The 24,990-nt window shown below is 36.3% G+C and overlaps 1 protein-coding gene across 2 annotated transcripts in view; it reads right to left on the bottom strand.

Moving 5' to 3' along the window:
• The window catches only part of CSMD3 (CUB and Sushi multiple domains 3), a 1,273,428-nt gene that overhangs the window by 622,515 nt on the left and 625,923 nt on the right, over window positions 1-24,990 (bottom strand). For both annotated transcript variants that reach the window (XM_046025880.1, XM_046025873.1), the window contains one exon: window positions 18,870-18,991. In XM_046025880.1, the coding sequence (XP_045881836.1) occupies window positions 18,870-18,991 (122 nt within the window). The remainder of the gene's footprint in view (window positions 1-18,869; window positions 18,992-24,990) is intronic.

The raw sequence follows: 24,990 nt of genomic DNA, 5'->3' as shown, positions 1-24,990 counted from the left end.
TGTTAGCTGCACAGCAGGAACCTAAGCTCAAACGCTGGTGGTGGAGGCATGATGCACCAGCACACTCAGAATACAGTGGTGTGCTGTGGTGCTGGTGTGGTGTGGTGCTGGTGTGGTGGGTTGTGGCATGGCGTCGTGTGGTGATGGTGTGATGTGCTTTGGTGCGGTGTGGTGTGGTGATGGTGGTAATATCAGTTGTAGTAGTAGCAGTAGTAATATTATTATCAACATTTTATAAACATGTTTTTTATTTGAGACTGTTCTAGGTGTACTGCATGTATGACCTCATATAATCCTTCCAAAAGCCTCATAAAAAAGGCAGTATTATTTTTATTTTACTACTGAGAAAACATAAGCCCATATAAGTTTTTGGTCCTGATCTGTGATTCATTTACCATTATACAGAATGTATATTTGTATATACATAGGCATCTTTTGTATTTGTATGTTAGAGTAGGAGGAAATGTTAGCATTAAGGATGGAAAATATAGAAATGAAGTAAAATAATCATTTATCTTTATTCTAAACTGTGCAATAAGGGATTCATGAGCTTCAAGAGAAAGTAAAACACTGAAAGTCAATAATTAGTGGAAATACTTCTCTGTGAAAAAAAAAGTGTGTTGCTTCGGTCTTTAAGATGTTAAAATGAAGCTACACCTAACTTTAGTAAAACTGCAGTCTAGTATATCAGTCATGTAATCATGGAATCAACTAAAATGCATGTGATAAAGAAATGAGTAATTCAAATGTAATTTTAAGAATAAGAGAAATATAATGCTTTGTAGAATAAATAGATAGCCTATCCAAAGAAGAGAGATTTTAAGGTCTGGTCCTTTATACTTCTTCATGCACAAAAATATACATCAGAAAAATAATGGTTTTTACAAAAAAAAAACAGATTTTAAAGAGTTATAACTTTTACAACTAAAAAGAGATACAATCTTAAAAACTATATTAAGACTTGTTTAAAATTACTAAAAAATAATTCATACACTATGAATAAACTCAGCTTAAGTATTTTTAAAACCAGTACAGTATCTTGCATACATCAAATTATAACTATTTAAAAATTATTTCACTTAAAAATAATTCATTATATTACTGCATTTAGGTGATTTTGATAAATTAAAATTGCAAACAATATTTGCTAACACAGATAGATATTTACACAAGCTATTTGATGTTAAATATTTGTGTCAGACAAGTTTATAACTCATAACCATCCCTCTCTTTCTCAATATTATGGACAAACACTGCTCATTCCAGAACTCTCACTTAATCTCACAAAACAAACTGGGGGTTGCTGGGGGGAGGTGGGATTGGGAGAGGGGGAGCGGGCTATGGACATTGGGGAGGGGAGGCGAACCATAAGAGACTATGGACTCTGAAAAACAACCTGAGGGTTTTGAAGGGTCAGGGGTGGGAGGTTGGGGGAACAGGTGGTGGGTGATGGGGAGGGCACGTTTTGCATGGAGCACTGGGTGTTGTGCAAAAAGAATGAATACTGTTACGCTGAAAAAATTAATAAAAAGGGAAAAAAAAAACTCTCACTTGAGATGAATGATGATTAAAAGGCCGACCCTTTAATTAATAAATGTGAGAAGTTTGTGGTTTTGCTTGAAGATGTTTTAATGTCTCTTTCCAACAAAAGATTCTTCTTATTTTCTATTTTACTGCCCTCTCCCTTTCTGCCTGTATTTTTCACCATTAAAGACCATAATGTTTAGATGGTGAGTTTTAGAAGCAGGAAAGAAATTCCCTGTTTGAATACTGTATCTCTAAGTTACCTCAACTTGATACCCACTACACCTTTCTACACTAACAACTGAAGATGTACATCAGTGTTTCTATTCCTTATTTCCTATAATCCAAATATAATCCTGCTAGGGATAAAGAGTGAAAGGTGTGAAATAGGAATTTTAGATCTGAATGATATTTAAATCTGTCTATAGATAAAGGGATCCTTCTGGGAAGAAAAAAGTGACAAAGTGGGACAAAAATCAAAAAATTCAAATTTTGTCTTTCTCACTTTTCTCTATCTTGAATAGTAATTAGAGTAGCTCCCTTCTGCTGGATGAAGACACCATCCTTTAAAAACCCTCTTCTCTCCAATTTCTTTGCCCTTCCTCATTCCCACCTGTGGCAGACAGAATAATAACCTCCCTATGGCTTCATGACTTAATCCAGGAAATTTGTGAATCAATTTCTTTACATGTTGAAAAGGGACTTGCCAATGTGGTTAAGTTTAAGGACTCTGAGAGAGAAAATTTATCTTAGATTACCCAAGTAGGCCCAATCAAATCACACAAGTCCTTAAAAATAGAGGAAGAAGGCAGAGGAGTGTGCCAGAGAAATGCGGTATCAGAAGGACTAGACGTCTTTGCTGAATCTGAAGATGGAGGAAGGGAGCCGGGAATGACTCTTCACTGAGAATAAGCAAAACAACTGGGCACCTTGACCCTACAACCACAGGGAACTGAATTCTTCCAACAACAAAATAAACAGGAAGCATTCTTTCCTAGAACTTCCAGGAAGAAACAGAGCTTGCTGACACCTTAATTTTATTGTAATGAGACCTGTACTGAACTTCTGACCCACAGAACCATAAGGGTACAACTGTGGGTTGTTCTAAGCCACAAAGCTTATGGAAACTTGTTACAGCAGCAATAGAACCATCATCATCATATCGTCCAGCCATCATAACTCTTATAAGTTTTTTTTTTTAAGATTTTATTTATTTATTTGACAGAGAGTGATCACAAATAGGCAGAGAGGCAGGCAGAGAGAGTGAGAGGGAAGCAGGCTCCCTGCCGAGAGAGAGTCCGATGCGGGACTCGATCCCAGGACCCTGAGATCATGACCTGAGCCGAAGGCAGCGGCTTAAACCACTGAGCCACCCAGGCGCCCCTTATAAGTAATTTTTAATGTGGCCACTCACTTACCCTTCAAATTTAGAGAAGTCACTTAAGTTCTCTAAACTTACTTTTGTACATATAAACTAGACATAATAATGGCAAATATTTTATATAGTCGGTGGGAGGATTAAGTGAGATGATACATAAAAGAGCTTAGAATAGTGCCTACCATATTAATTTTGTAACAGAAGTTGTCATACTTTTCCCAAACATTGTATTACCCTTTCTTCCATGGTTGTAGTATTTCTAGCTGGTACCAAGTTACCCTAAATAAAGCCTGTACTTTCCATCTTTTTTGCAGCTGCGTATGATCATGTTGTTAAGTTATGGTAAAAATGTGTGTGTGTGTGTGTGTGTGTGTGTGTGTGTGTGTGTGTGTGTGTGATAGCAGGTTTTCAGAACCTTTCTTAAGAAATAGCTTGCATGTAGGGCGCCTGGGTGGCTCAGTGGGTTAAAGCCTCTGCCTTCTGCTCAGGTCATGATCCCAGGGTCCTGGGATTGAGCCCCACATCAGGCTCTCTGCTCGGTGGCAAGGCTGATTCCTCCTCTCTCTCTGCCTGCCTCTCTGACTACTTGTGGTCTCTGTCTGTCAAATAAACAAATAAAATCTTTAAAAAAAAATAGTGCCATTCCTTTAAAAAAAAAATAGCTTGCATTTGTCCTTGTCCTTTGTCCTTCTTCTTCTTTATCACTTCCCCCATCCTGCTTCCTGAAATGTGTGAAACACCATGCTGGAGCTTAAGACACAATTGTGGATCTTGAGGGCAAGAGCTACATCCTGGGAATGGTAGAGTAATAATTAGCCTAAGTCCTTGAGGAATTCCCAGAGCAGAGCAACCATGACTTAACAGACCATATACATATCCTGTTCAATTCTCTCATTAGAGGTTTTCTGTCACTGACAGCCTGACAGCCAAACCTAATCTTAACCAAGACTGTATATTCCCGTACTTCTAATTAAGGATTTCTTTGTCCAGTCTCCTATTTTCTTCTCTTATGCCAACCCCCAAAAGACTTTACTTGGCTGCATCAAGTATACTAATTATCACTATTTATGTGACTCACTTAATATTTATGCTTAATTATCATGCAGCACAGCTCTCATTATGCATATCGTTCAAAAACAATTATAATATTGAGGTTAAAGTGTTAGCGACACCCAACAGTTAGCAGTGGGAGGAGGAGTAAAAAAAACATAACGAAATAAAACCACTTTGTATTTTGCATACTTTGTCTCCTTTTTTCAGAAGCATCAGAGAAGTTCCAAGGAAGAGCTACCAAATGTAAATAGACCAGTAAGATTTTTGCCTAGAAATATTTAACCAGTTCTTTTAATAACTATCACATGATAGCTACAATACCAGAAGTTAGGGATGCAAAGATTCAAAATTTTTTTAATTAAGGAAATTAAGGAAAACAGATGGGTAAACAGATAATTACAATATAATATGACAACTGGTGACCAATATGCGGAGTAGGATTCTAAGTCAATCTGGTGAGAGGACGGGAAAGTGTTCCATGAAAAGTGAAACATTAGTTGAGGGCTAAAGAATGACCAGGAATAAACCCTGCCAGGAGTTAGGGAGGTGCAAACAGAGTGGGGAAGTATAGAGAGCAGCGTGTCCTCCAAACTAGAGGGCTCCGGTAACATACTGGTGGAGAGTGTTGGGGCAGCAGCCTTGAGAGATAAGACAAGTTCAGGCTGTTGATGGATTCATCCATGAAGCTGCATGGATCTGTTTAAATATTTTACCAAGAAAAGAGATATCATTTCATTTTAGAATAAAATTTCACATTGAATTTATTTATGGATAAACTTAGGATGGTAAGAAAATGAGACAAAAATTCACTATTTGGGAAGTGACTGATAATCCATAGAAGAAAAAAAATGACAACTTGAGTGAGAGAAAGTTAAGCGACTTTGAGACATATTTGTGAGCTGGACATTGTATTTAGATGTGTGAAGGAAGAGAAGAAGAATACAAAAAATATAGTTAAATTCCGAACATGGAGGAAATTGAATTTAAAGGAGATGGCAGAAAAGATGAGTACTGGGAAAAGACTGAGAAAGGGAAAATTCAGGATATGACAGAATAAAGAAGTCAGGAGAAGAGAAAGTTTCAAGAAGCAGGAAGTAATCAATACTGCCAATTGTTCTATGGCTATTTTTTTCTTTTTCACTTTACTAATTTGTTATTGTTTAAACCAAGTCTTTATATAAAATATAACATATTGCTGAAATAAAACAGAATTTTTTGTTTAGTGGGAGGGGATAACTATCTACTATCTACTGGTCCTCTATTCAGTGATAATCCTCTTAACATTGTGGAATGTATCTTTTTATTTTTTACTTATTGATACTTATTTATAGATGCTTATTCATTATGCCTGCACTGAGTAATTCATTTTAAATAAAATATTTCAACTAAATAAACCATTTGACAAGAGAACACATTTCATTGGTGAGGACATTGCCTTCTAACGCTATGATACTCTACAAATGGGTAAACACAGCCACTTTCCCTGGCTTGAGGAATCTTACAATTGATTTTCCCTGGTTTCCAGCCTATTGTTGTATACCAAGATCTGCACTTTACTCTTAGGCTTTTTCTGAATCATGACTTGATAGGGCTACCAACCTGGCTTTGATTTGTCCTGAACTGCTGCCTCGGGGTGGCTCTCACTGGCTCCTACTCAACAGTAGCACATACTATCAGTGCTCATTCCGGTTTCTTGTAAATATTTCTTGTCCTTTCTGTCATCTGTTTGCTATATTCCATATTCATTTACCTCTAAGTGCCTAGAGATACAAGTCTTTAGGAGGCTTTCTTCAGTCCATGGGAGCTGTTATGCCCACACATGAGCCCTGAAGGACCTGGCTAATCCTTGGCCCATGACTATGGGATGTAGAAGAAAGACCAGCTCCTTTGTACCTAGTTGGAACAAACTCTAAGGTGTAATTTACACAGGCATGGGATTAGGCTGCAGCTTGAATTTTGCCTGAAATTTTACCCTCGTTTAACTTTTTTCCTGTCCTGCTTCCCCCACTTCTCTAATAGTTTTCTGAGTATACTTTTTAAATACATCACTTGTATATAAATTCTTGTGTTCAGGCTACTTTTTTGCAGAAAAGATAGCTGCAGTCTGCAGCAAAGTGACACTTCCCATGTCTGGCTGAGGTCTCAGACCTGGCACCAAAGCTTGGCATGGGTCCCAAAACTCTGACTATTTGGCACGAAGAACCAGTGCTTGTAAGTGAGCAGGCTAAATGAAGTGGCAAAAGGCTAGCTGCAATGATGGAACAGTGACAATATGGAAAGGCTTCTGATGACAGTGTTATGGGTGGCAGTCAAGGGTATATTCTGATGCCTGAAGAGTTTATGAGGAGGAGACTTGAATGTTTTTTTTTTATGGGTCTAAACAAAAACCATGAATGTTTGTAGTGAATATATGAATAAAATATTTCATAATTTAATTATTTTACTGCATCATTAAATAGACCCTTAATACTTATCATTTCAAAAATAAACAGTATAATAGAATGACCTGCCTGGAAAGGGATAATATTCCCTATTAGAAAAGGTTGTCCTTCTTGACCTGCTTTAATTCCGTGGCAGGTGTCTATGAAAGGTAAAGGGAAAATTCCCATCTATTATGTCTCTTCAACAGAAACAAAATGCACTACATATGTAATCATATAAAGTGTTATGGTGAAATTTTATTAGAACTATATGAAAATCCTAGTAAGTATGCTTTATGACAGTGCTGAGAAAATAATATACAGGTATAAGTATTACTTAATATGTCATAAAGAGTTAATATTTATTTATAAAGCAGTATAATTGCCACTAAAATATTTGCTACTTGTTGCAAAATAATTTTAGACTATGTTCGATCAAAATGCCTAATAATTTCTCACATATTCCGTATGCACTACTTATTCTTATCTATTTGTTCTTTCATTTATACAACAAATGTTAACTGGGTATTGGGGTGCCTGGCTGGCTCAGTGGGTTAAAGCCTCTGCCTTTGGCTTAGGTCATCATCCCTGGGTCCTAGGATCGAGCCCCGCATCAGGCTCTCTGCTCCACGGGGAGCCTGCTTCCTCCTCTCTCTGCCGGCCCCTCTACCTACTTGTGATACCTGTCTGTCAAATAAATAAATAAAATCTTAAAAAAAAAAAGTTTAACTGGGTATCCACTATGAGCTAGATACTACTTATGCTTAAACACCCTTAATTACTCAGTTTAGCTCAACATATGTATTATGGTCTACTTGATGATGTCATCCACTTAAAATTTTCTTTGAAATAAGAGATAGCATAAATAATATACATATGTGATATGTTAAATTTATAAGATAATGTTCAATGTAGAGAGTACTGTTGTTTATTGACTTATGTGATCCTCCAACATTCCCATTCCAAGGCAAGGATAATTATCCCTGCTTTGAAGAAGAGGAGACTGAGATTCAGGGATGCAAAATGACTTGTACCAGAATTCAGGGCTTCTGACTCTTAGATCAAAACTCTGTCCATGTATCACTTTATATAAAAACTACATTCTTATATAAAAAATAAGACAGACTGGATAAAATGACAGGACCTATTCACATGCTATCTACAAGAGATGCATTTTGAACCTAAAGATACATCCAGACTGAAAGTGAAGGGATGGAGAACTATCTCTCATGCCAACGGGCCTCAAAAGAAAGCTGGGGTAGCAATTCTTATAACAGATAAATTAGATTTTAAGCTAAAGACTGTAGCCAGAGATACAGAAGGACACTACATAATTCTTAAAGGGTCTATCCATGAAGAAGATCTAACAATTGTAAATATTTATGCTCCCAACATGGGAACAGCCAACTACACAAGCCAACTGTTAATCAAAATAAAGAGTCTTATTGATAAGAACACATTAATTTTAAGGGATCTTCACACACCACTTTCAGCAATAGACAGATCATCTAAGCAGAAAATCAACAAAGAAACAGGAGCTTTACATGACACATTGAACCAGATAGATATCAGAGATCTATATAGAACATTCCACCCTAAAACAACAGAATACTCATTCTTCTTGAGCGCACATGGAACTTTCTCCAGAATAGACCATATACTGGGTCACAAATCAGGTCTCAACTGATACCAAAAGACTGAGATTATTCCCTGCATATTCTCAGAACACAATGCTTTGAAACTAGAACTCAATCACAAGAAAAAAGTTTGGAAAGAATTCAAACACTTGGAAGCTAAAGATTTTCCTGCTCAAGAATGTTTGGATCAACCAGAAAATCAAAGAAGAACTTAAAAAATTCATGGAAACCAATGAGAATGAAGACACATCAGTCCAAAACCTAGAGGATATGGCAAAGGTGGTCCCAAGGAGGAAATACCTAGCCATCCAAGCCTCACTCAAAAAAATTGAAAAATCCCAAATACACCAACTCTCTTTATACCTCAAAGAACTGAGAATCAACAACAAATTAAGCCAACCCCATGCACAAGAAGGGAAATTATTAAGATTAGAGCAGAGATCAACAAGTTAGAAACTAGAGATACAGTAGAACACATCAACAAAACTGAAGCTAGATTTTTGAAAGAATCCATAAGATTGATAAACCACTGGCCAAACTAATCCAAAAGAAAAGAGAGGACCCAAATTAATAAAATTATGAATGAAAGGGAGATCACAACTAACACCAAGGAAACAGACACAATCATCAGAAATTATTATCAACAGTTATATGCCAATAAGTCAAGCAACCTAGAAGAAATGGGTGCATTCCTGGAAACCTATAAACTTTCAAGACTGAAACAGAAAGAAACCGACAGCCTGAATAGACAAATATCTAGTAATGAGATTGAAGCAGTGATCAAAAACCTCCCAAAAAATGAGTCCTGGACCTGACAGATTCCCTGGGGAATTCTATCAAACATTCAAAGAAGAAATAATAGCTATTCTCCTAAAGCTGTTTCAAAAAATAGAAACAGAAGGAAAACTTCCAGACTCTTTCTATGAAGCCAGCATTACCCTGATCCCCAAACTAGGCAAAGACCCCATAAAAAGGAGAATTTCAGGCAATATCCCTGATTAATACAGATGCCAAGATTCTCAACATGATCTTAGCTAATAGGATCCAACACTACATTAAAAAGATTATTCATGACCAGGCAGGATTTATCCCTGGGATGCAAGGGTAGTTCAACATTCGCATATCAATTAATGTGATAGAAATCGTTAAGAGAAGAGAGAATAACCACATGGTCCTCTCAATTGATGCAGAAAAAGCATTTGGTAACATACAGCATCCTTTCCTGATTAAAACTCTTCAAAGTATAGGGATAGAGGGAACATTCCTCAACTTCATAAAATCCATCTGTGAAAACCCCACAATGAATATCATTCTCAATGGGGAAAAGCTGAGAGCCTTCTCATTGAGATCAGAAACACGAAAAGGATGCCCACTTTCACCACTGTTGTTCAACATAGTACTAGAAGTCCCTGAAACAGCAATCAGACAACAAAGAGAAATAAAAGGTATTCAAATTGGCAAAGAAGAAGTCAAACTCTCTCTCTTTGCAGCTGACATGATATTTTATGTGGAAAACTCAAAAGACTCCACCCCCAAGTTATCAGAACTCACACAGCAATTCAGTAATGTGGCAGGATACAAAATCAATGCACAGAAATCAATTGCTTTCTTATACACTAACAATGAAACTATAGAAAGGGATATTAGAGAATCAATTCCATTTACTATAGCACCAAAAACCATGAGATACCTTGGAATAAACCTAACCAAAAGGTAAAGGATCTATATTCAAGAAACTACAGAACACTCATGAAAGAAATTAAAGAAGACACAAAAAGATGGGAAAACATTCCATGCTCACGGACTGGAAGAATAAACATTGTTAAAATGTCTATACCTTGCAGGGCAATCTATACTTTCAATGCCATCCCGATCAAAATACCACCAGCATTTTTCCAAGTGCTGGAACAAACAATCCTAAAATTTGTATAAAACCAGAAAAGACCCTGGATCACTAAGGAAATGTTGAAAAGAAAAACAAAGCTGAGGGTATTGCATTGCCTGATTTCAAGCTTTATTACAAAGCTGTAATCACCAAGACAACATGATACTGGCATAAAAACAGACTCATAGACCAGTGGAACAGAGTAAAGAGCCCAGATATGGACCCTCAATTCTATAGTCAAATAATCTTCAACAAAGCAGGAAAAAAATCCAGTGGAACAAACATAGTCTCTTCAATAAATGGTGCTGGAGAAATTGGACAGCTATGCATAGAAGAATGAAACTCGACCATTTTATTACACCATATGCAAAGATAAACTCAAAATGTATGAAAGACCTCTACATGAGATAGGAACCCATCAAAATCCTAGAGAAGAACATAAGCAGTAACCTCTCTGACATCAGCCACAGCAACTTCTTTCAAGACACATCTCCCAAAGGCAAAGGAAACAAATTGAAAATGAACTTTTGGGACTTCATCAAGGTAAAATGCTTCTGCACAGCAAAGCCTACAGTCAACAAAACAAAGAAGCAACCAATGGAATGGGAGAAGATATTCACAAATGACATTACAGACAAAGAGCTGATATCAACAGTCTATAAAGAACTCTCAACACCCCAAACTCAACATCCAAACTCAACACCCAAAAAACAGATAATCATGTCAAAAAATAGAAGACATGAACAGACACTTCTCCAATGAAGATATACAAATGGCTAACAGACACATGAAAAAATATTCATCATCATTAGCCATCAGGGAAATTAAAATCAAAACCACATTGAGATACGACCTTACACCAGTTAGAATGGCAAAGATTAACAAGATAGGAAAAAACAAATGTTGGAGAGGATGTGGAGAAAGTCCCTCCTACACTGTTGGTGGGAATGCAAGTTGGCACAGCCACTTTGGAAAACTGTGAATATTCCTCAAAAAATTAAAAATATAACAACCCTATGACCCTGAAATTGCACTACCAGGTATAAATGTAGTGAAAAGAAGGGCCATCTGTACCCCAGTGTTCATAGCAGCAATGTCCATAATCGCCAAACTGTGGAAAGAGCCAAGATACTCTTCAACAGGTGAAAGGATAAAGAAGATATGGTCCATATATGCAAGGGAATATTACTCAGACATCATAAAGGATGAATACCCAACTTTTGTATCAACATGGATGGGACTGGAGGAGATCACACTGAGTAAAATAAGTAAAGCAGAGAAAATCAGTTATCACATGGTTTCACTTACTTGTGGAATATAAGGAATAACACAGAGGATATTTGGAGAAGGAAAGGAAAAGTGAACTGGGGAAAATCGGAGAAGGAGACATACCTTGAGAGACTGTGGACTTTGAGAAACAAACTGAGGGTTTTAGAGGGGAAGGGAGTGGAGGATGGGTGAGCCTGATGATGGGTGTTAAGGAGGGCATGTATTGCATGGAGCATTGGGTGTGGTACATAAACAATGAATCCTGGAACACTGAAAAAATAAAATTAAAACAAAACAAAAAAGAAGGAAGTTACTTATAAAGAGGTCAAGAACATTCAGAATGTGTTCTTAAATAGATTCACTTAAAATCATGCTAGTTGGGGTGTCTGGGTGGCTCAGTTGTTAAGCATCTGCCTTCATCTCAGGTCATGATCCCAGGATCCTGGGATCAATCACAGGCATTGATTGAGCCCCTGCATCAGGGCTCCCTGCTCAGCAGGAACCCTGCTTCTCCCTTTCTTATTCCCTCTGCTTGTATTCCCCTCTTGCTGTCTCTCTCTCTGTCAAATAAAATCTTAAAAAAATAAAATAAAATAAAATCATGCCAGTCCCTGAACCGTCATCATTGTTATACCTAGGTTAAACAGTATTCTTTGAATCATGAGGTACAAATGTGAGCCAAATTTAGAAACAAGTTAAATATTCATAGTCCTGGGGGCACCTGGGTGGCTTAGTTGGTTGAACATTTGACTCTTAGCTTTGGGTCAGGTCATGATCTCAGGGTGGTGGGATTAAACCTCGAGTCTGGCTCTGAGCTCAATGTGGACCCAGCTTCAGATTCTCTCTCTCTCTGTCAAATAAATAAATAAAATATTTTTAAAAATTCATAGTACTAGAATAAAAAAAACGTGCTTTTGGCTAGAGTTGCCTAACATTTTTTTAAGCCATAGTCAATTCACATTCTTCTGGTGACCAATTTTCCTTCTTCTGACATTTTAGACTTCTGCTAACCTAGAGAGAGCTGTAATCTAAAGTGAAGTCAACCTCATGTGCCTATCTTCATTCTCTCTGAACTGTAATCTTCTATGCTTGGTTAATTTAATCTTTTATTACTGATCTCCCCATGGATTTTATTTTCTCAGTTGTGAGGTTTTCTGACATCCTGGAAACATCAGTATTATTCTTACAAATAGTCATCCTATGTGGATAAAAGTGCAACCCTTTAAAATTAGAACAAGAACTGGTCAAAAAGTAAGAAAGAATTCTATTCCACAACATTTTTATCTCAGTTCTGCACATTATACTGAAGAACTACTCAATTAGGGGCGCCTGGGTGGCTCAGTGGTTTAAGCCGCTGCCTTCGGCTCAGGTCATGATCTCAGGGTCCTGGGATCGAGTCCCGCATCGGGGTCTCTGCTCGGCAGGGAGCCTGCTTCCCTCTCACTCTCTCTGCCTGCCTCTCTGCCTACTTGTGATCTCTCTCTGTCAAATAAGTAAATAAAATCTTTAAAAAAAAAAAAAACTACTCAATTAAAAAAATCTATTTTGACATTACTATTAATTTATATTTACATTAGAAGACCCACTTCTCAAAAAGCTATTAGAAATCCAAGAAATGGAGAGTAAAGGAATCTGACATCACCATATGTTTTCAAGAGCTAGATCCCTTTTATCCCAGTATTGATGAAGATAGAGGAGCATATCATCAATTTGCAGTATATGGTAAAATATGTTAGAGAGCAAACAGCAAAGCTAAATATTTCAATAGATTCTTTATACTAGGTCAAGAGACAATAAAAATTATGACTATATCATTAACCACCTGCCTCAAGGTTCCTTAGTGACAAGTGACAAGTGACAAGTGAAAACTATTTTGGCTGACTTCAGTAAAAATGAAAAAAAAATACTAAATAAAGATATGGGGTAGTTATGGAAGTAAGGAAAAGCTAAAATCCCAAGTTGCCAGTGGAAGCATCCCTTCTACTTTTCCCTTGAAGCCCCTACCAAAACTTCACTTGAGGCAATTCCCTTGCAATGGGATGTTTATTCTCCTTAAGACCAACCACTAACCATCATCACCACTCATACTTCCTAAAGCAGAGGGTCAAATTCTCTGTGGTGATGTTCGATATTTTCCCTGTATGATGTTAGCCACCAGCAAAGTGTGGCTATTGAGAACTAGAAATATGGCTCATCTCAACTGAGATGTCCCTTAAGTGTTAAATACACTTTGGATTTCAAAGATTTAAAATGAAAAAATACATACAGTAAGTTATTTCATTAATAATTTTGTTCTGATTACATGAAATTATAACATTGTGGTTAAATAAGATATAACATTAAAATTAATTTCATCTTTAAAAATGTAGCTATTAGAAAATTTAAAATTCTATATATGACTCACATATTTCTAGTGGACAATACTGGTCTAGACAGCTCTGAAACAATTTTGCAGACATAGGTCAAAGCATTTTGATAACTGTTCTCTCCTACAGTTTTTTTTTTAATTTTATTTATTTATTCGACAGAGAGAGATCACAAGTAGGAAGAGAGGCAGACAGAGAGAGAGAGGAGGAAGCAGGCTCCCTGACGAGCAGAGAGCCCGATGCAGGACTCGATCCCAGGACCCTGAGATCATGATCTGAGCCAAAGGCAGAGACTTAACCCACTGAGCCACCCAGGTGCCCCACTCTCCTACAGTTTTAAATAGACATTTTTTTTTTTTCTAAGTGTGAGTAGCTGCAAAGGATGCAAGTTCTATATTGTAATTTTACAAATGCTCTAAATATAGTTTCCTTAAAATCTTACATTAGTCCATTTTGTTTTTAGAAAACATCCACTGTATATTTTAAGTGCAGAAACTGTAAAATCAATCAGACAAATTGGAAATTCTATGTGTTCAAAAAGTCAGACTACTCTATAATTCTATGTATAATTCTAGTTCTAGGATAAACAGAGATACAGACAAATTCAAAGATAAGTGGGTAGACAGATGACAGATACATAATAAATACATGCATACATAAAGAGATAAAGAGGTGGGACTTTCTTTAAGTTTGTTTAGAAGAAATAGGCAATAGCTCCTTCAAATATTTCCTAGTGAATCTATTTTTTTGTTTTGTTCTAAAAGACTCTCCCCTCAGGAACCATGTGCATGTAGAATTTTCTAGTCTGGATCTCTGGAATTTTATTTACACTCAAATATTGTAAAACGTCAACCTTTCAGCTGGGAAGATAATACATGACACTCTTTTGAAACTGTGAAAGACAATAATGAAAAGGAAAGTGATAAAAGAGAACAAACAGACAGAAGAGAGTCTTCAAGCAGGACAGTATTAAAAGCAGAATACATGAAAATGGGGTTCTGTCCCCACTTCTTCCCCCGTGTACACCCCGGGAATCGTTTGTGTACCCCAGAACACACATACATCAGATTGAAGACAAATGCACTACACCAATTAAATCAAGGGAGATCATCCTTATAAAAATAAAGGAAAAATTCAAGGCAGAAAAGTATTTACTTCACATATGAAGCTAATGTTAAATGCATATCGTAATGCAAGAATAATTAATTCGATGACCAGGCTAGTCTAAAGCATTTGTTCTAATATTTTAACTTACTGTTTTGAAGAAACCCTCAATTATGTTCATCATTGAAATTCTAAAATTAGAGGCAAATTTCCCTTATAGAAGCTTGGGGATGGAGTATGAAGTGACCCTGATAACATATATTACTTTAAGACTGTAATGTTCAGTCATTATACTTTATCTAGTAAGCTTAATGGTGATGTGTGTAATCTGAGCAGTAAAAATGACTAATTTAATGTTTTGTCACCTATAAATTAATCAATTGAATAGTCAAAGATGGAAGACAATAGTACAGAGGGACATTTTATTCTGCATCAATACATAACAAATCTAACAAATAACTAAAGACAAGCATATTTCTTTTTTTTTTTACATATAGTGTATTATTTGCTTTAGGGGCACAGGTCTGAGAATCGTCAGTCTTTCTTAATGAGATGGAATCATTTGCCAATGATAGATGTCTTTTAAAATTATTCTACTTTGAATGAGATAATTCATATTTTCTTATCTAGCCAGTAAAACAACTTTATGATACGATATAATTACCTCGAATAGATGAAAAATATAAACTATTTCAGAGGATTCAAAACCCCTAATTGTCTACAGCTGTATTACTAGTGAAAGGGATAACCCAGATTTGAAAACAGTTCCATTCCGTTTCATCCAGCTTCAAATCTCAAAGTTTTTGCCACGAGTCATATAAGTGTTTTGGACATTTAGAACACCATGATTGCTTTTAAAATTATCAAACATAGGGCACCTATGTGGCTCAGTCAGTCAAGTGTCTGCTTTTGGCTCTGGTCATGATCCCAGGGTCCTGGGATGGAGTACCGTATCAGGCTCTCTACTGAACAGGGAGCTTGCCTCTACCCTCTCCCTCTGCCACTTGTGCTCATTCTCTTTCTCTCTCTCTCTCTTGCTCACTCTCAAAAATGAATAAATAAAATCTTTTAAAAATACAAATCATCAAACAGGGGTGCCTGGGTGGCTCAGTGGGTTAAAGCCTCTGCCTTCGGCTCAGATCATCATCCCAGGGTCCTGGGATCAAGCCCTACATCGGGCTCTCTGCTCAGCAGGAAGCCTGCTTCTCTTCCTATCTCTCTCTGCCTGCCTCTGCCTACTTGTGATCTCTGTTAAATAAATAAAATCTTTTAAAAAATCATCAAACAGAAAGAAAAACTTGAACAATAATATATGAAGAAAATCATAGATATTGAAGTTAAGCATCTTGGTTCATTGAAGTTTACACCAAAAGCTGTGTGCCAATGGTTCATGCCAGCAACTGACTTCCAAAATGAGTTCTTTTTTTTTTTTTTTTTTTTTTTTTTTAAGATTTTATTTATTTACTTGAGAGAGAGAAGGGGATCCCGAACAGGGGGAGTGGCAGGGGGAGAGGGAGAAGCAGGCTCCCCATTGAGCAGGGAGCCCTACACAGGGCTAATCCCAGAACCCCAAGATCATGACCTGAGCAGAAGGCAGACACAACCAACTGAGCCACCCAGGTTCCCCCTCAAAAGAGTTCTGATCTAGGAATCTGTAGAAGCAAAACACAATTTTTCAAACTATGTTAAAATCCATTATAACATGCATCATGAAATCCATTTATTGAAGCATGACCAAGATTTTCAAAACAAACAGATCACAATAGATGAGAATAAAAAACAGAGAAGTGTATTCACATATTAAGGGAAAATGTTATTTTGTGGCATTGTGTGTGTGTATGTGAGTGAATTGGACCACAGTGTAAAAGTATAATTCTAGGGGCGCCTGGGTGGCTCAGTGGGTTAAAGCCTCTGCCTTCAGCTCAGGTCATGATCCCAGGGTCCTGGGATTGAGCCCCATATGGGCTCTCTGCTCAGTGGGGAGCCTGCTTCCCTCTCTCTCTCTCTGCCTGCCTCTGTCTACTTGTGATCTCTGTCAAATAAATAAATAAAATCTTTAAAAAAAAAAAGTTTAATTCTAACAATGGGTCACAGGTAAAAATGCTTGAACGCCAATTACTATAAGGATATCTTAAAATAGAGGTAAACCAACAGATCAAAAATTAATGTCCTCATTCAGCTACTTGATAAAAATAGCAAAAAAGTGAAAGTAATTATGTCTTCCTTAGAAAATTGGATTTTTTTTAGGAGAAAAAGAAGAGATAAAAGTTTGGCAGATTGGATAAGATAAACAAGGAGAAATGTGACAACCTCTGTGAAACCTCAGGTGTCTCAGTAAGTGAGAATGAATTAAACTTAGCAAAGCCGACATCTTATAGAACAGAAGATAATTACCACACTTTGATGACAATTATAGGTAATTATCATGACACAAAAAGATTTCTATCTCAATGTAAGACTGATACAATGTGTTTATTCCATACTGTAATGAATTTACTTCCTGTTTATCTTGGTATAAGATACTTATACCTTCCTGTGAGATGTATCATTGTGAATAACACAGCTCTGACCTTTGCTGGCTATGTGATCTTAAACAAGTTATTCAGCCTCTGTGTTAAGTGTAGACAGTAAAAGTACCCATTTCACAGCAGGAGTCTTATGAGGATTAAATAATTAATAAAAAGTGCTGTCAATAGTATCTGGCATACTGCTAAGTGTTCAATAAATGTAATTTGGTTTTTCAAGTACTTCATGATTTTTAAAAAATTTTTCTCAACAAACCATAATTTGCACAGAGAAGATACATGACAAATAAATGTTTGGTGAATTGAACTGATGACACAAGTTAGGTGAGTAAAATTATTTCCTTTATGTAGTTGAAAGTTTAGATACAGTGATTTTTCCCAAGTTTACTCAGATGGTTTGGGACAGCATAAGCTTCTGATCTAATTCTTCTGATTCATAAATCAGGACTTTTCTATGAGGTAAGTGTCACTGACCCTTGAATTGATTTTTAAAACCATACTGCTGTCATCAAGATTAGGTTTTATGAACAAAAAAACCTAAAACATCCTGGCAGGTAGAACATACTTTATCTAATAACAATGAGTTAATGTGTTTTAAGTCCTTTCTATATTAAGCCCTCTGTACTTATTACCTCATTTATTTTTCACAGCTCACTATGAAATGCATATCCTTAGTATCCACATTTTTAATAGATAGAGAAACAGAATTACGGGGAGGTTAAATAACTTGATCAAAGGTGACAGTAAATTCTGAATCAGTATTTGAACTACAGTCTGAACCAGTTTTATGTGCTCTACTATGAAACTCCCTTAATTTAACCCAGAAACGATATCATACAATCTGAGACGAATTTTGATTCTGCCTGGTTAGGTCCTTCTTACAAGGAGAAGAAGGAGAGACAGAAGACAAGAAAACTTGCTAAGTTTTCAGCTGTTCCTACGCTCGTTCAACATAATTTTATTCAAAGTTTCGTGGGATATGCATGTTTAGATGTATTACTCATTTCTATTGAAACAGAAAGACAATCTTAACCTTTTAAAATATCCACAATATGGATCCTCCATTAGTACAGACCACATTAAAACCAACTTCTTATAATAAGGAATAATGTATGATCTATGGTAATAGAGAAACAGTGAAACAAAAGTAAGCTATATACCAAAACTGAATGATGAAAAGTAAGCTATATACCAAAACTGAATGATGGGTTGAGAAGAAAAGATATGAAGTGAAATATGTACTTATAACCTTCAAAAATATAGGGGCGCCTGGGTGGCTCAGTGGATTAGGCCGCTGCCTTCGGCTCACGTCATGATCTCAGCGTCCTGGGATCGAGCCCCACATCGGGCTCTCTGCTCCGCAGGGAGCCTGCTTCCTCCTCTCTCTCTGCCTGCCTCTCTGCCTGCTTGTGATCTCTCTCTGTGTCAAATGAATAAATAAAATCTTTAAAAATATACATATATCTCAGAAAACATTAATTTATCATTTGAATGTGTTGTTATTTATGTTAGTAACTGGGAGTAGAACTGTATTATTTAAAATTTTTTTTTTCCAAAATTCTCATATAGGTTTATGTTTAGATAGTAAGTAGAAAATACTGCAGAAATCATACTTCAGTTATGAACTGTCTTTACTGCATTTTCCTCATGATCTCTTTGCCTTTGTCTTTATGATTATGCTTTTCTACCGCAGCTGGTTTTCCCTTACCTTATTTGTATTCACTGCTGTGATGACCCAGACGCATTGTGCATTACTGTCATACTGGAATGGGAAGTTGGGAGACGTAAAGGTGCCACTTGGTCCTTGAAGATTAGAGCCACACGTCTTCACTAAAAGAGAAATTGCATTTTAAAAGTGAGTCTATACTGCATGCAAAATTTTAGCAATAAAGTATTTTGCAAACAGATTTAAATTCAAAATTGTACAATTATAACCACAGTGAAATGTATATTAGGACATTATGCCCCTTATCAAAGTAAGAGTATTTTTTATACCCTAAAGTTCACTAACTCAATATTTTCAACATTATTTGAAAATTAATTATGAATAACAGTGTAAGGCATTATAACTTATTTTAATTAGAGACAGGTCTAGTTATGTAATACTATGTTAACAAAAATCCACAAAGAGTAAGAAACAAAGCCATGGGTTAAGCAATCCAGAAAGTATTTTATTTTTTAAATTATTTATCTATCTATCTATCTATCTATCTATCAGAGAAAGAGAACGCACACAGCAGAGGGAGCAGAAGGTAGAGGGAGAAGCAGGCTCCCTGCTGAGCAAGGAGCCCCATGTGGGACTCAGTCTCAGAACCCTGGGATCATGACCTGAACCAAAGGCAGATAGCTTAATGACTGAGCCACCCAGGCACCCCTCCCATTCACTTTTGAATGTATTACAGCTGACTTCTTTCATTTGGGTACTGGATTGCTTTCTCAGTGCCAGAAATGAACTCCTAATTGCTAAATCTAATATCTCTTCATTTTTTCCACATACTTATCTCTTAGCTGTAATGGAAAGTATCGATAGGCTTTATTTGAAATTATCTTGCCTTCCCTTACACAGTCCTGAACTCCCTTGATTTTTACCTAATTGTTTTAAATCATTATGCTCCATACCCTGTGTTCTTGTTCTATTTTTTTTCCTTTGCATTTGACCCCTAGGTAGCAGAATTATAAATTGATTATATGGACTATTTTTCTTTGTTCAGTGTTCTCTCCGAATAGTTAATCTAATTCACTACTTTGACTACAACAATCATTTCTGTGCTGATAGCTTTCAAATTTACATTACCATTTTTTCTATCTCCTATTTCTAGAGTAAATGTTTCTCTGCTCGCTAGACATTCTATAAAATGTTTTAGTGGAGCTAACTTCTCTTAATTCATCCATCCACTTCCCTCCCATACAGATGTAAACCCTCCTCAAGACCTGTGTATTTCTCATCTGAAACATTCCATTTTCCTTCTTTTCTTCTCTTCCCAATACCCAATACTTCATCACCATCTTTTCTAGAACTACAAATAGCTGCTTAACTCCTTCCTTATACTGATTTTTCTCTGTGTCCCATCCATCTTAGTGTTATTATATTTATCTTTCTAAAAGACAGACTCGATTATTTTACTTCATTAAAAGACCTGATCTCTGATTCCTATAGAATAAATTCCAAACTGTGAGGACCTAGATTTCTTTTCCAGTACATTTTATGCAGTAGACATGCAACTTGTGCCAGAAAACAAATCTTGTTCTTCTTTGAATGTATTACACCCTTTATCATTTTCCACTTATTTCTATGATGTTTTCCAAGTCTACAATGTTATTACTTCTTACATCCCCTGAAGAAATTCTATTCATTTAAACAAAGCCAAGCTGATGTGTCACTTCTTTTTGTAAGAAGTATTCCCAATTCCTCCACTCAGGGTTCTGTAATGGACTGTAGTCTTCACAGAACATTTATTTGAACAATACATGTATAAAGGTGGTCAAGTGCTCGTGATCTGATAGAAAGCGCAGTTACAAACATTTTAAGAACTTCACAGCGATACCAAATTTACAGCAATAGCAAATTTGTAGCAATTCAATGATTGCTTTGAAGTTAATTGAATCAGCTTCCTGATAGGACATACTGCTTCTTTGAGTGACACACTACTTGGCAATTCTATGGCATGCTTTGTTTTTCAAGAAGCACACACACTGGGCGCCTGGGTGGCTCAGTGGGTTAAGCTGCTGTCTTTGGCTCAGGTCATGATCTCAGGGTCCTGGGATCGAGTCCCGCATCGGGCTCTCTGCTCAACGAAGAGCCCTTCCTCTCTCTCTGCCTGCCTCTCTCGTGATTTCTCTCTGTCAAATAAATAAAAATCTTAAAAAAAAAATAAAAAAAAAGAAGCATACACACTTATAATCTTCTGTGCAAAAGACCTTGTTTTTCACCTCTGTTAACTCTTGGTGCAGTGGCTTTCATAATGCAGGGATGTTTACTACTGGAACAGAAATCCAAGTTCTTTTTCATAGCTCTTACATGGAGTAGCTGTCACGGCCGGCGTGACAGATCGACCAGGAAACGTGAGGGTAAGAGGATAGTGAGAAGAAGTTAAAGAGACAAAGAGATGGGGGCAGGAGGAACACTGAGGAGGATGTCCAACAGTGCCGAGTTTATTAGGGGCATTATGGCCATATATATTGTAGTTATACAATAAGAGAAGCAATACACCCGTGTCTAGTTAAACAACCACAAATTCCCATAATCAGTTCCCCTAATCAATCTTGTAAATGATCACACACAGACTTCAAGACTCCAAAAGGCTGGAGCTAAGACATAGTTTCAATGTTGATTCAAGAAGTAACAACAATCCCGAGAGTAATCTACAAGTTTGTGCTGGGACAGCAAGGACCAGTTAAGGATTTACAACCCCGTCTGAATTGTATTCAAAGCTAACTGCATAACCCTCTAGTTGTTTTTCAGAGTCCATAGTCTCTCATGGTTCATCTCCCCTTCCAGTTTCCCTCAACTCCCTCTCCTCTCCATCGGCGGCGGGGGGGTGGGGGGGTTGGGAGGTTGAGGAACCAGGTGGTGGGTAATAGGGAGGGCACGTACTGCATGGAGCACTGGGTGTGATGCCAAAACAATGAACACTGTTATGCTGTAAATAAACAAACAAACAAAAAAAAAAGCTAACTGCATGTGGGAAGTCACGTCCGCCAGCGCACAACACATAGCACAGACCCTTTCTCAGTGCAGCTCAACTCCATTATCTTCTGTCTTTAATCAGCCAGTTAGACAATAGAGGAGACACAAGTCAGGGCCTGGTTTGGTTCTCGTCTCAAGCCTTATCGGGGCCTCCCACAAGTAGCAAATAAGTGATTCCTGCATGGTGACGAAGAATCTTTGTAAATGTGTGTGAGACTAAGAAATTGTCTTTTTGAAAATAAAGAAAAAAAACCACTCATAAATGACAAGTAAAAATCACCCATAAGTAAATTGGATATATAAAATACTATGGGGGTAATAGATCAAGAAATCCTATGGAGGTAGACAACAGATCAGATAGAAAAATACTTGTTTTCTTTCTAAGTTTTGTTTTCCTTCTTCAGTAATTTAGGAGACTTTCTCCCATGGCTCTTGTAGAAACCTTATAAACAACAAATTCATTCTGATCAGATCAAGCTAGAAAATAACAAGCTGCCCACTTCCCCAGTAGCACTTCATAAGACATTATCTTTTTTTTTTTAATTAACATGTGACTATTATTAGAGATGGTTGAAATGAAATATTTTTAGGGACATTTGAGAGAAAAAAAAATCATCCCATGCTGGCAAATGTAAAATATAACACAATGCACTGATGAAAAATTGAGAAAATAAAGTGGCTCAGGAAATTCCTTTCTAAGAAGTTATAGGAGTTCTAGTTTGAGTGATATTAACTTCAAATAAATACTTGCAAAGTTGTGAAAAATACTTTTTACATTAAAATAAAATACTTTCAATGAAGGAATTAATAATCTAGGGAAGGAAAAATGCCCAGAAAATGAAATGAGCTTGGGAATTAATTTTCAACTGACATAGATTTGCTATAACAAAATAGATGAAACATGGTAGAAATCTATTATCACAGTGGACAAAGGAAAATAAGACAAGTGAGAGGAACACCACCAGAATAGCATCTGTTCTCTTAATGGGTATAAGTAGTATTTGTGGAGTTTTCATACAGAAAATAGAACTCCACTAAATAAGTACAGATTTCTGGGTTGAGTGTCAGAATTTTAGTCTTTCTGCACAATATCTGACATATGTTTTGAAGGATTCTGTTCAGCTACATTTTATCTTTCTCTTGCACTTTCTTTCTGGGAAGGAAACTCCTAATAGTTTAGAAAATCAGGTACAGAGATGATTTTAATATGAAGGGAATTCCTAGATGGAAGTTTAATTTGTAACAATCTAACAAACATGTGGAATTTAAGTGGTGACCTGAAATATGGTTATAAACCTTTTAATACACCAGAATTTCATTTTGTTTTTAATTTTACTTTGTTTAATACATATATATCTACCTAAAAAAAAATGCTGATTAACCTAAACATCAAAAACCTATTGTTAAGCTTCAGATAAACAGCTATAGAAACTACTCTCTGAAAAAAAAAAAAAAAAGAAAAAAAGAAAAAGAAAAAGGAAAAAAAAAGAAAGAAACTACTCTCTGAATCAATTCTCAGATTGTGGACCCTTGGTCATGAAACACCTCTCTCCTGCCCCTTTAACCCTCCCACTTCCTCCCCACATCTGAAGGTGAAAGATAAAACCTATTTAAATCCGTGTGTGGAACTTATCAATAAGTAGTTCCATTTAATAATATTTCACTGGACATGCCAATCCCTATGTCTTCATGAGAAGCTGATAAAGTGTCAGAAGTGGAGTAACAATTAGGACTAATCTTCCAATATATCTGAGCATTATCTGCATAAGAATGGCAAGTCTAATCCATGTCTTCACTGAAAGGAAGAATATAAAGGTGGAATAATAATGAAATGAACCCAAAGCAGAAAACTGGAAAACAGAGGAGATGCCATAAAAGGGACAGAATGAAAATCAGCAAAAGGCAGACTGTACAGGATCAGAGAAATCTGATTAAAACCCAGCAAATGCAATTCCTTTTAAAAGTGAGAAATATAATGGACTGATTTTTCAAGTCAAAAATAAATTAAGGATATTCTTTATTTTTCTTTTTCTAGTTCTTGTTCATAATTTAACCTAGTCATGAAGGTTAAAGTTTTTATACAATCCTGCTTCTTCCTGCTCTTTGTCTCACTGAGTCACCCTATTGGTATTAGGATGAGAGGACGTATGGCATTGAATCAGTAATAGAAATGACTGTATAAATTTATGATTCAGTTTGCTTTTGAGAAAAATAAAAGAAAATCCAACTTAATCTAAGGTTGCCAATAAGAAACAGATCAGTTAGGTGCTAGTCTAGAATGAGATTAATTTCTATGCATAATATATCTAGAAACCATAGTATTTTTAAGATCATTCATGAGGGAAGAGTTGGTAGAATGAAGAAAAGAAAGAAAGAAAAATATGGTATATAGTAAAGAAGATGAGGCGGGGGAATTTAATCAACTGCTTTGACAAAGGGTTTAATAGGTAAGGGTATGTATTATTTGGCTTCAAACTATTGGTCTACCTTTGATGTATACTGACTGCAGCCTTTCCCAAATTATCTAGAAGATTCACTGAGCAGGTTGTCACTTGTACATTTAAAAACTGGTTTTTTGCTTCTTTAGAGGAAACTAGGTCAGTGTCTACTCGAATTTATGTAAAACTGACATAATCCAGAAAATCAGAAAGCAGGAATTTAAAGCCAGAATTAACTATTCGACATTAAGTTTCTACCTACTGGCCCCAAAAAATCACCGACATCTTTTAGAAGGCTTTGTACTTCCCAGAATTTAAAATCAGGGATAAGACTAACTGATGTACATCAAACAAGGCAGGAAACATTAGGAGTAAATTTGTAATTTCAAAATGCATCATGCTCTAAGCTACTTACATAGCTTTTCATATGTGGTTTCCTTCATCTGGAATATTCTTTTTTAGCTCTTAACCTGCTACCTAAAATTCATTTTTCCAAAGCCTTACTTGTATTAGAGCATTCTTACTCTATTTTAATTATTTAAATACTGCATTCTTTTATATTATGTCTTGTATCTCCTAGGGACAAAAAAATAATTGACAGTGTATAAAACATAATAAATGCTCAGTAAAGTTTTTTATTCAAGAATAATTAAAGTGAAATACACCTAAAGATAATAAAAAAGACCAAAGTTTACAATTTAAAT

This window comes from Meles meles, chromosome 1 (assembly GCF_922984935.1).
Source record: "Meles meles chromosome 1, mMelMel3.1 paternal haplotype, whole genome shotgun sequence".
Taxonomy (NCBI): Eukaryota; Metazoa; Chordata; class Mammalia; order Carnivora; family Mustelidae; genus Meles; species Meles meles.
Note: the sequence above shows the minus strand (reverse complement) of the source record. Positions and strands in the feature narration are given on the sequence as shown.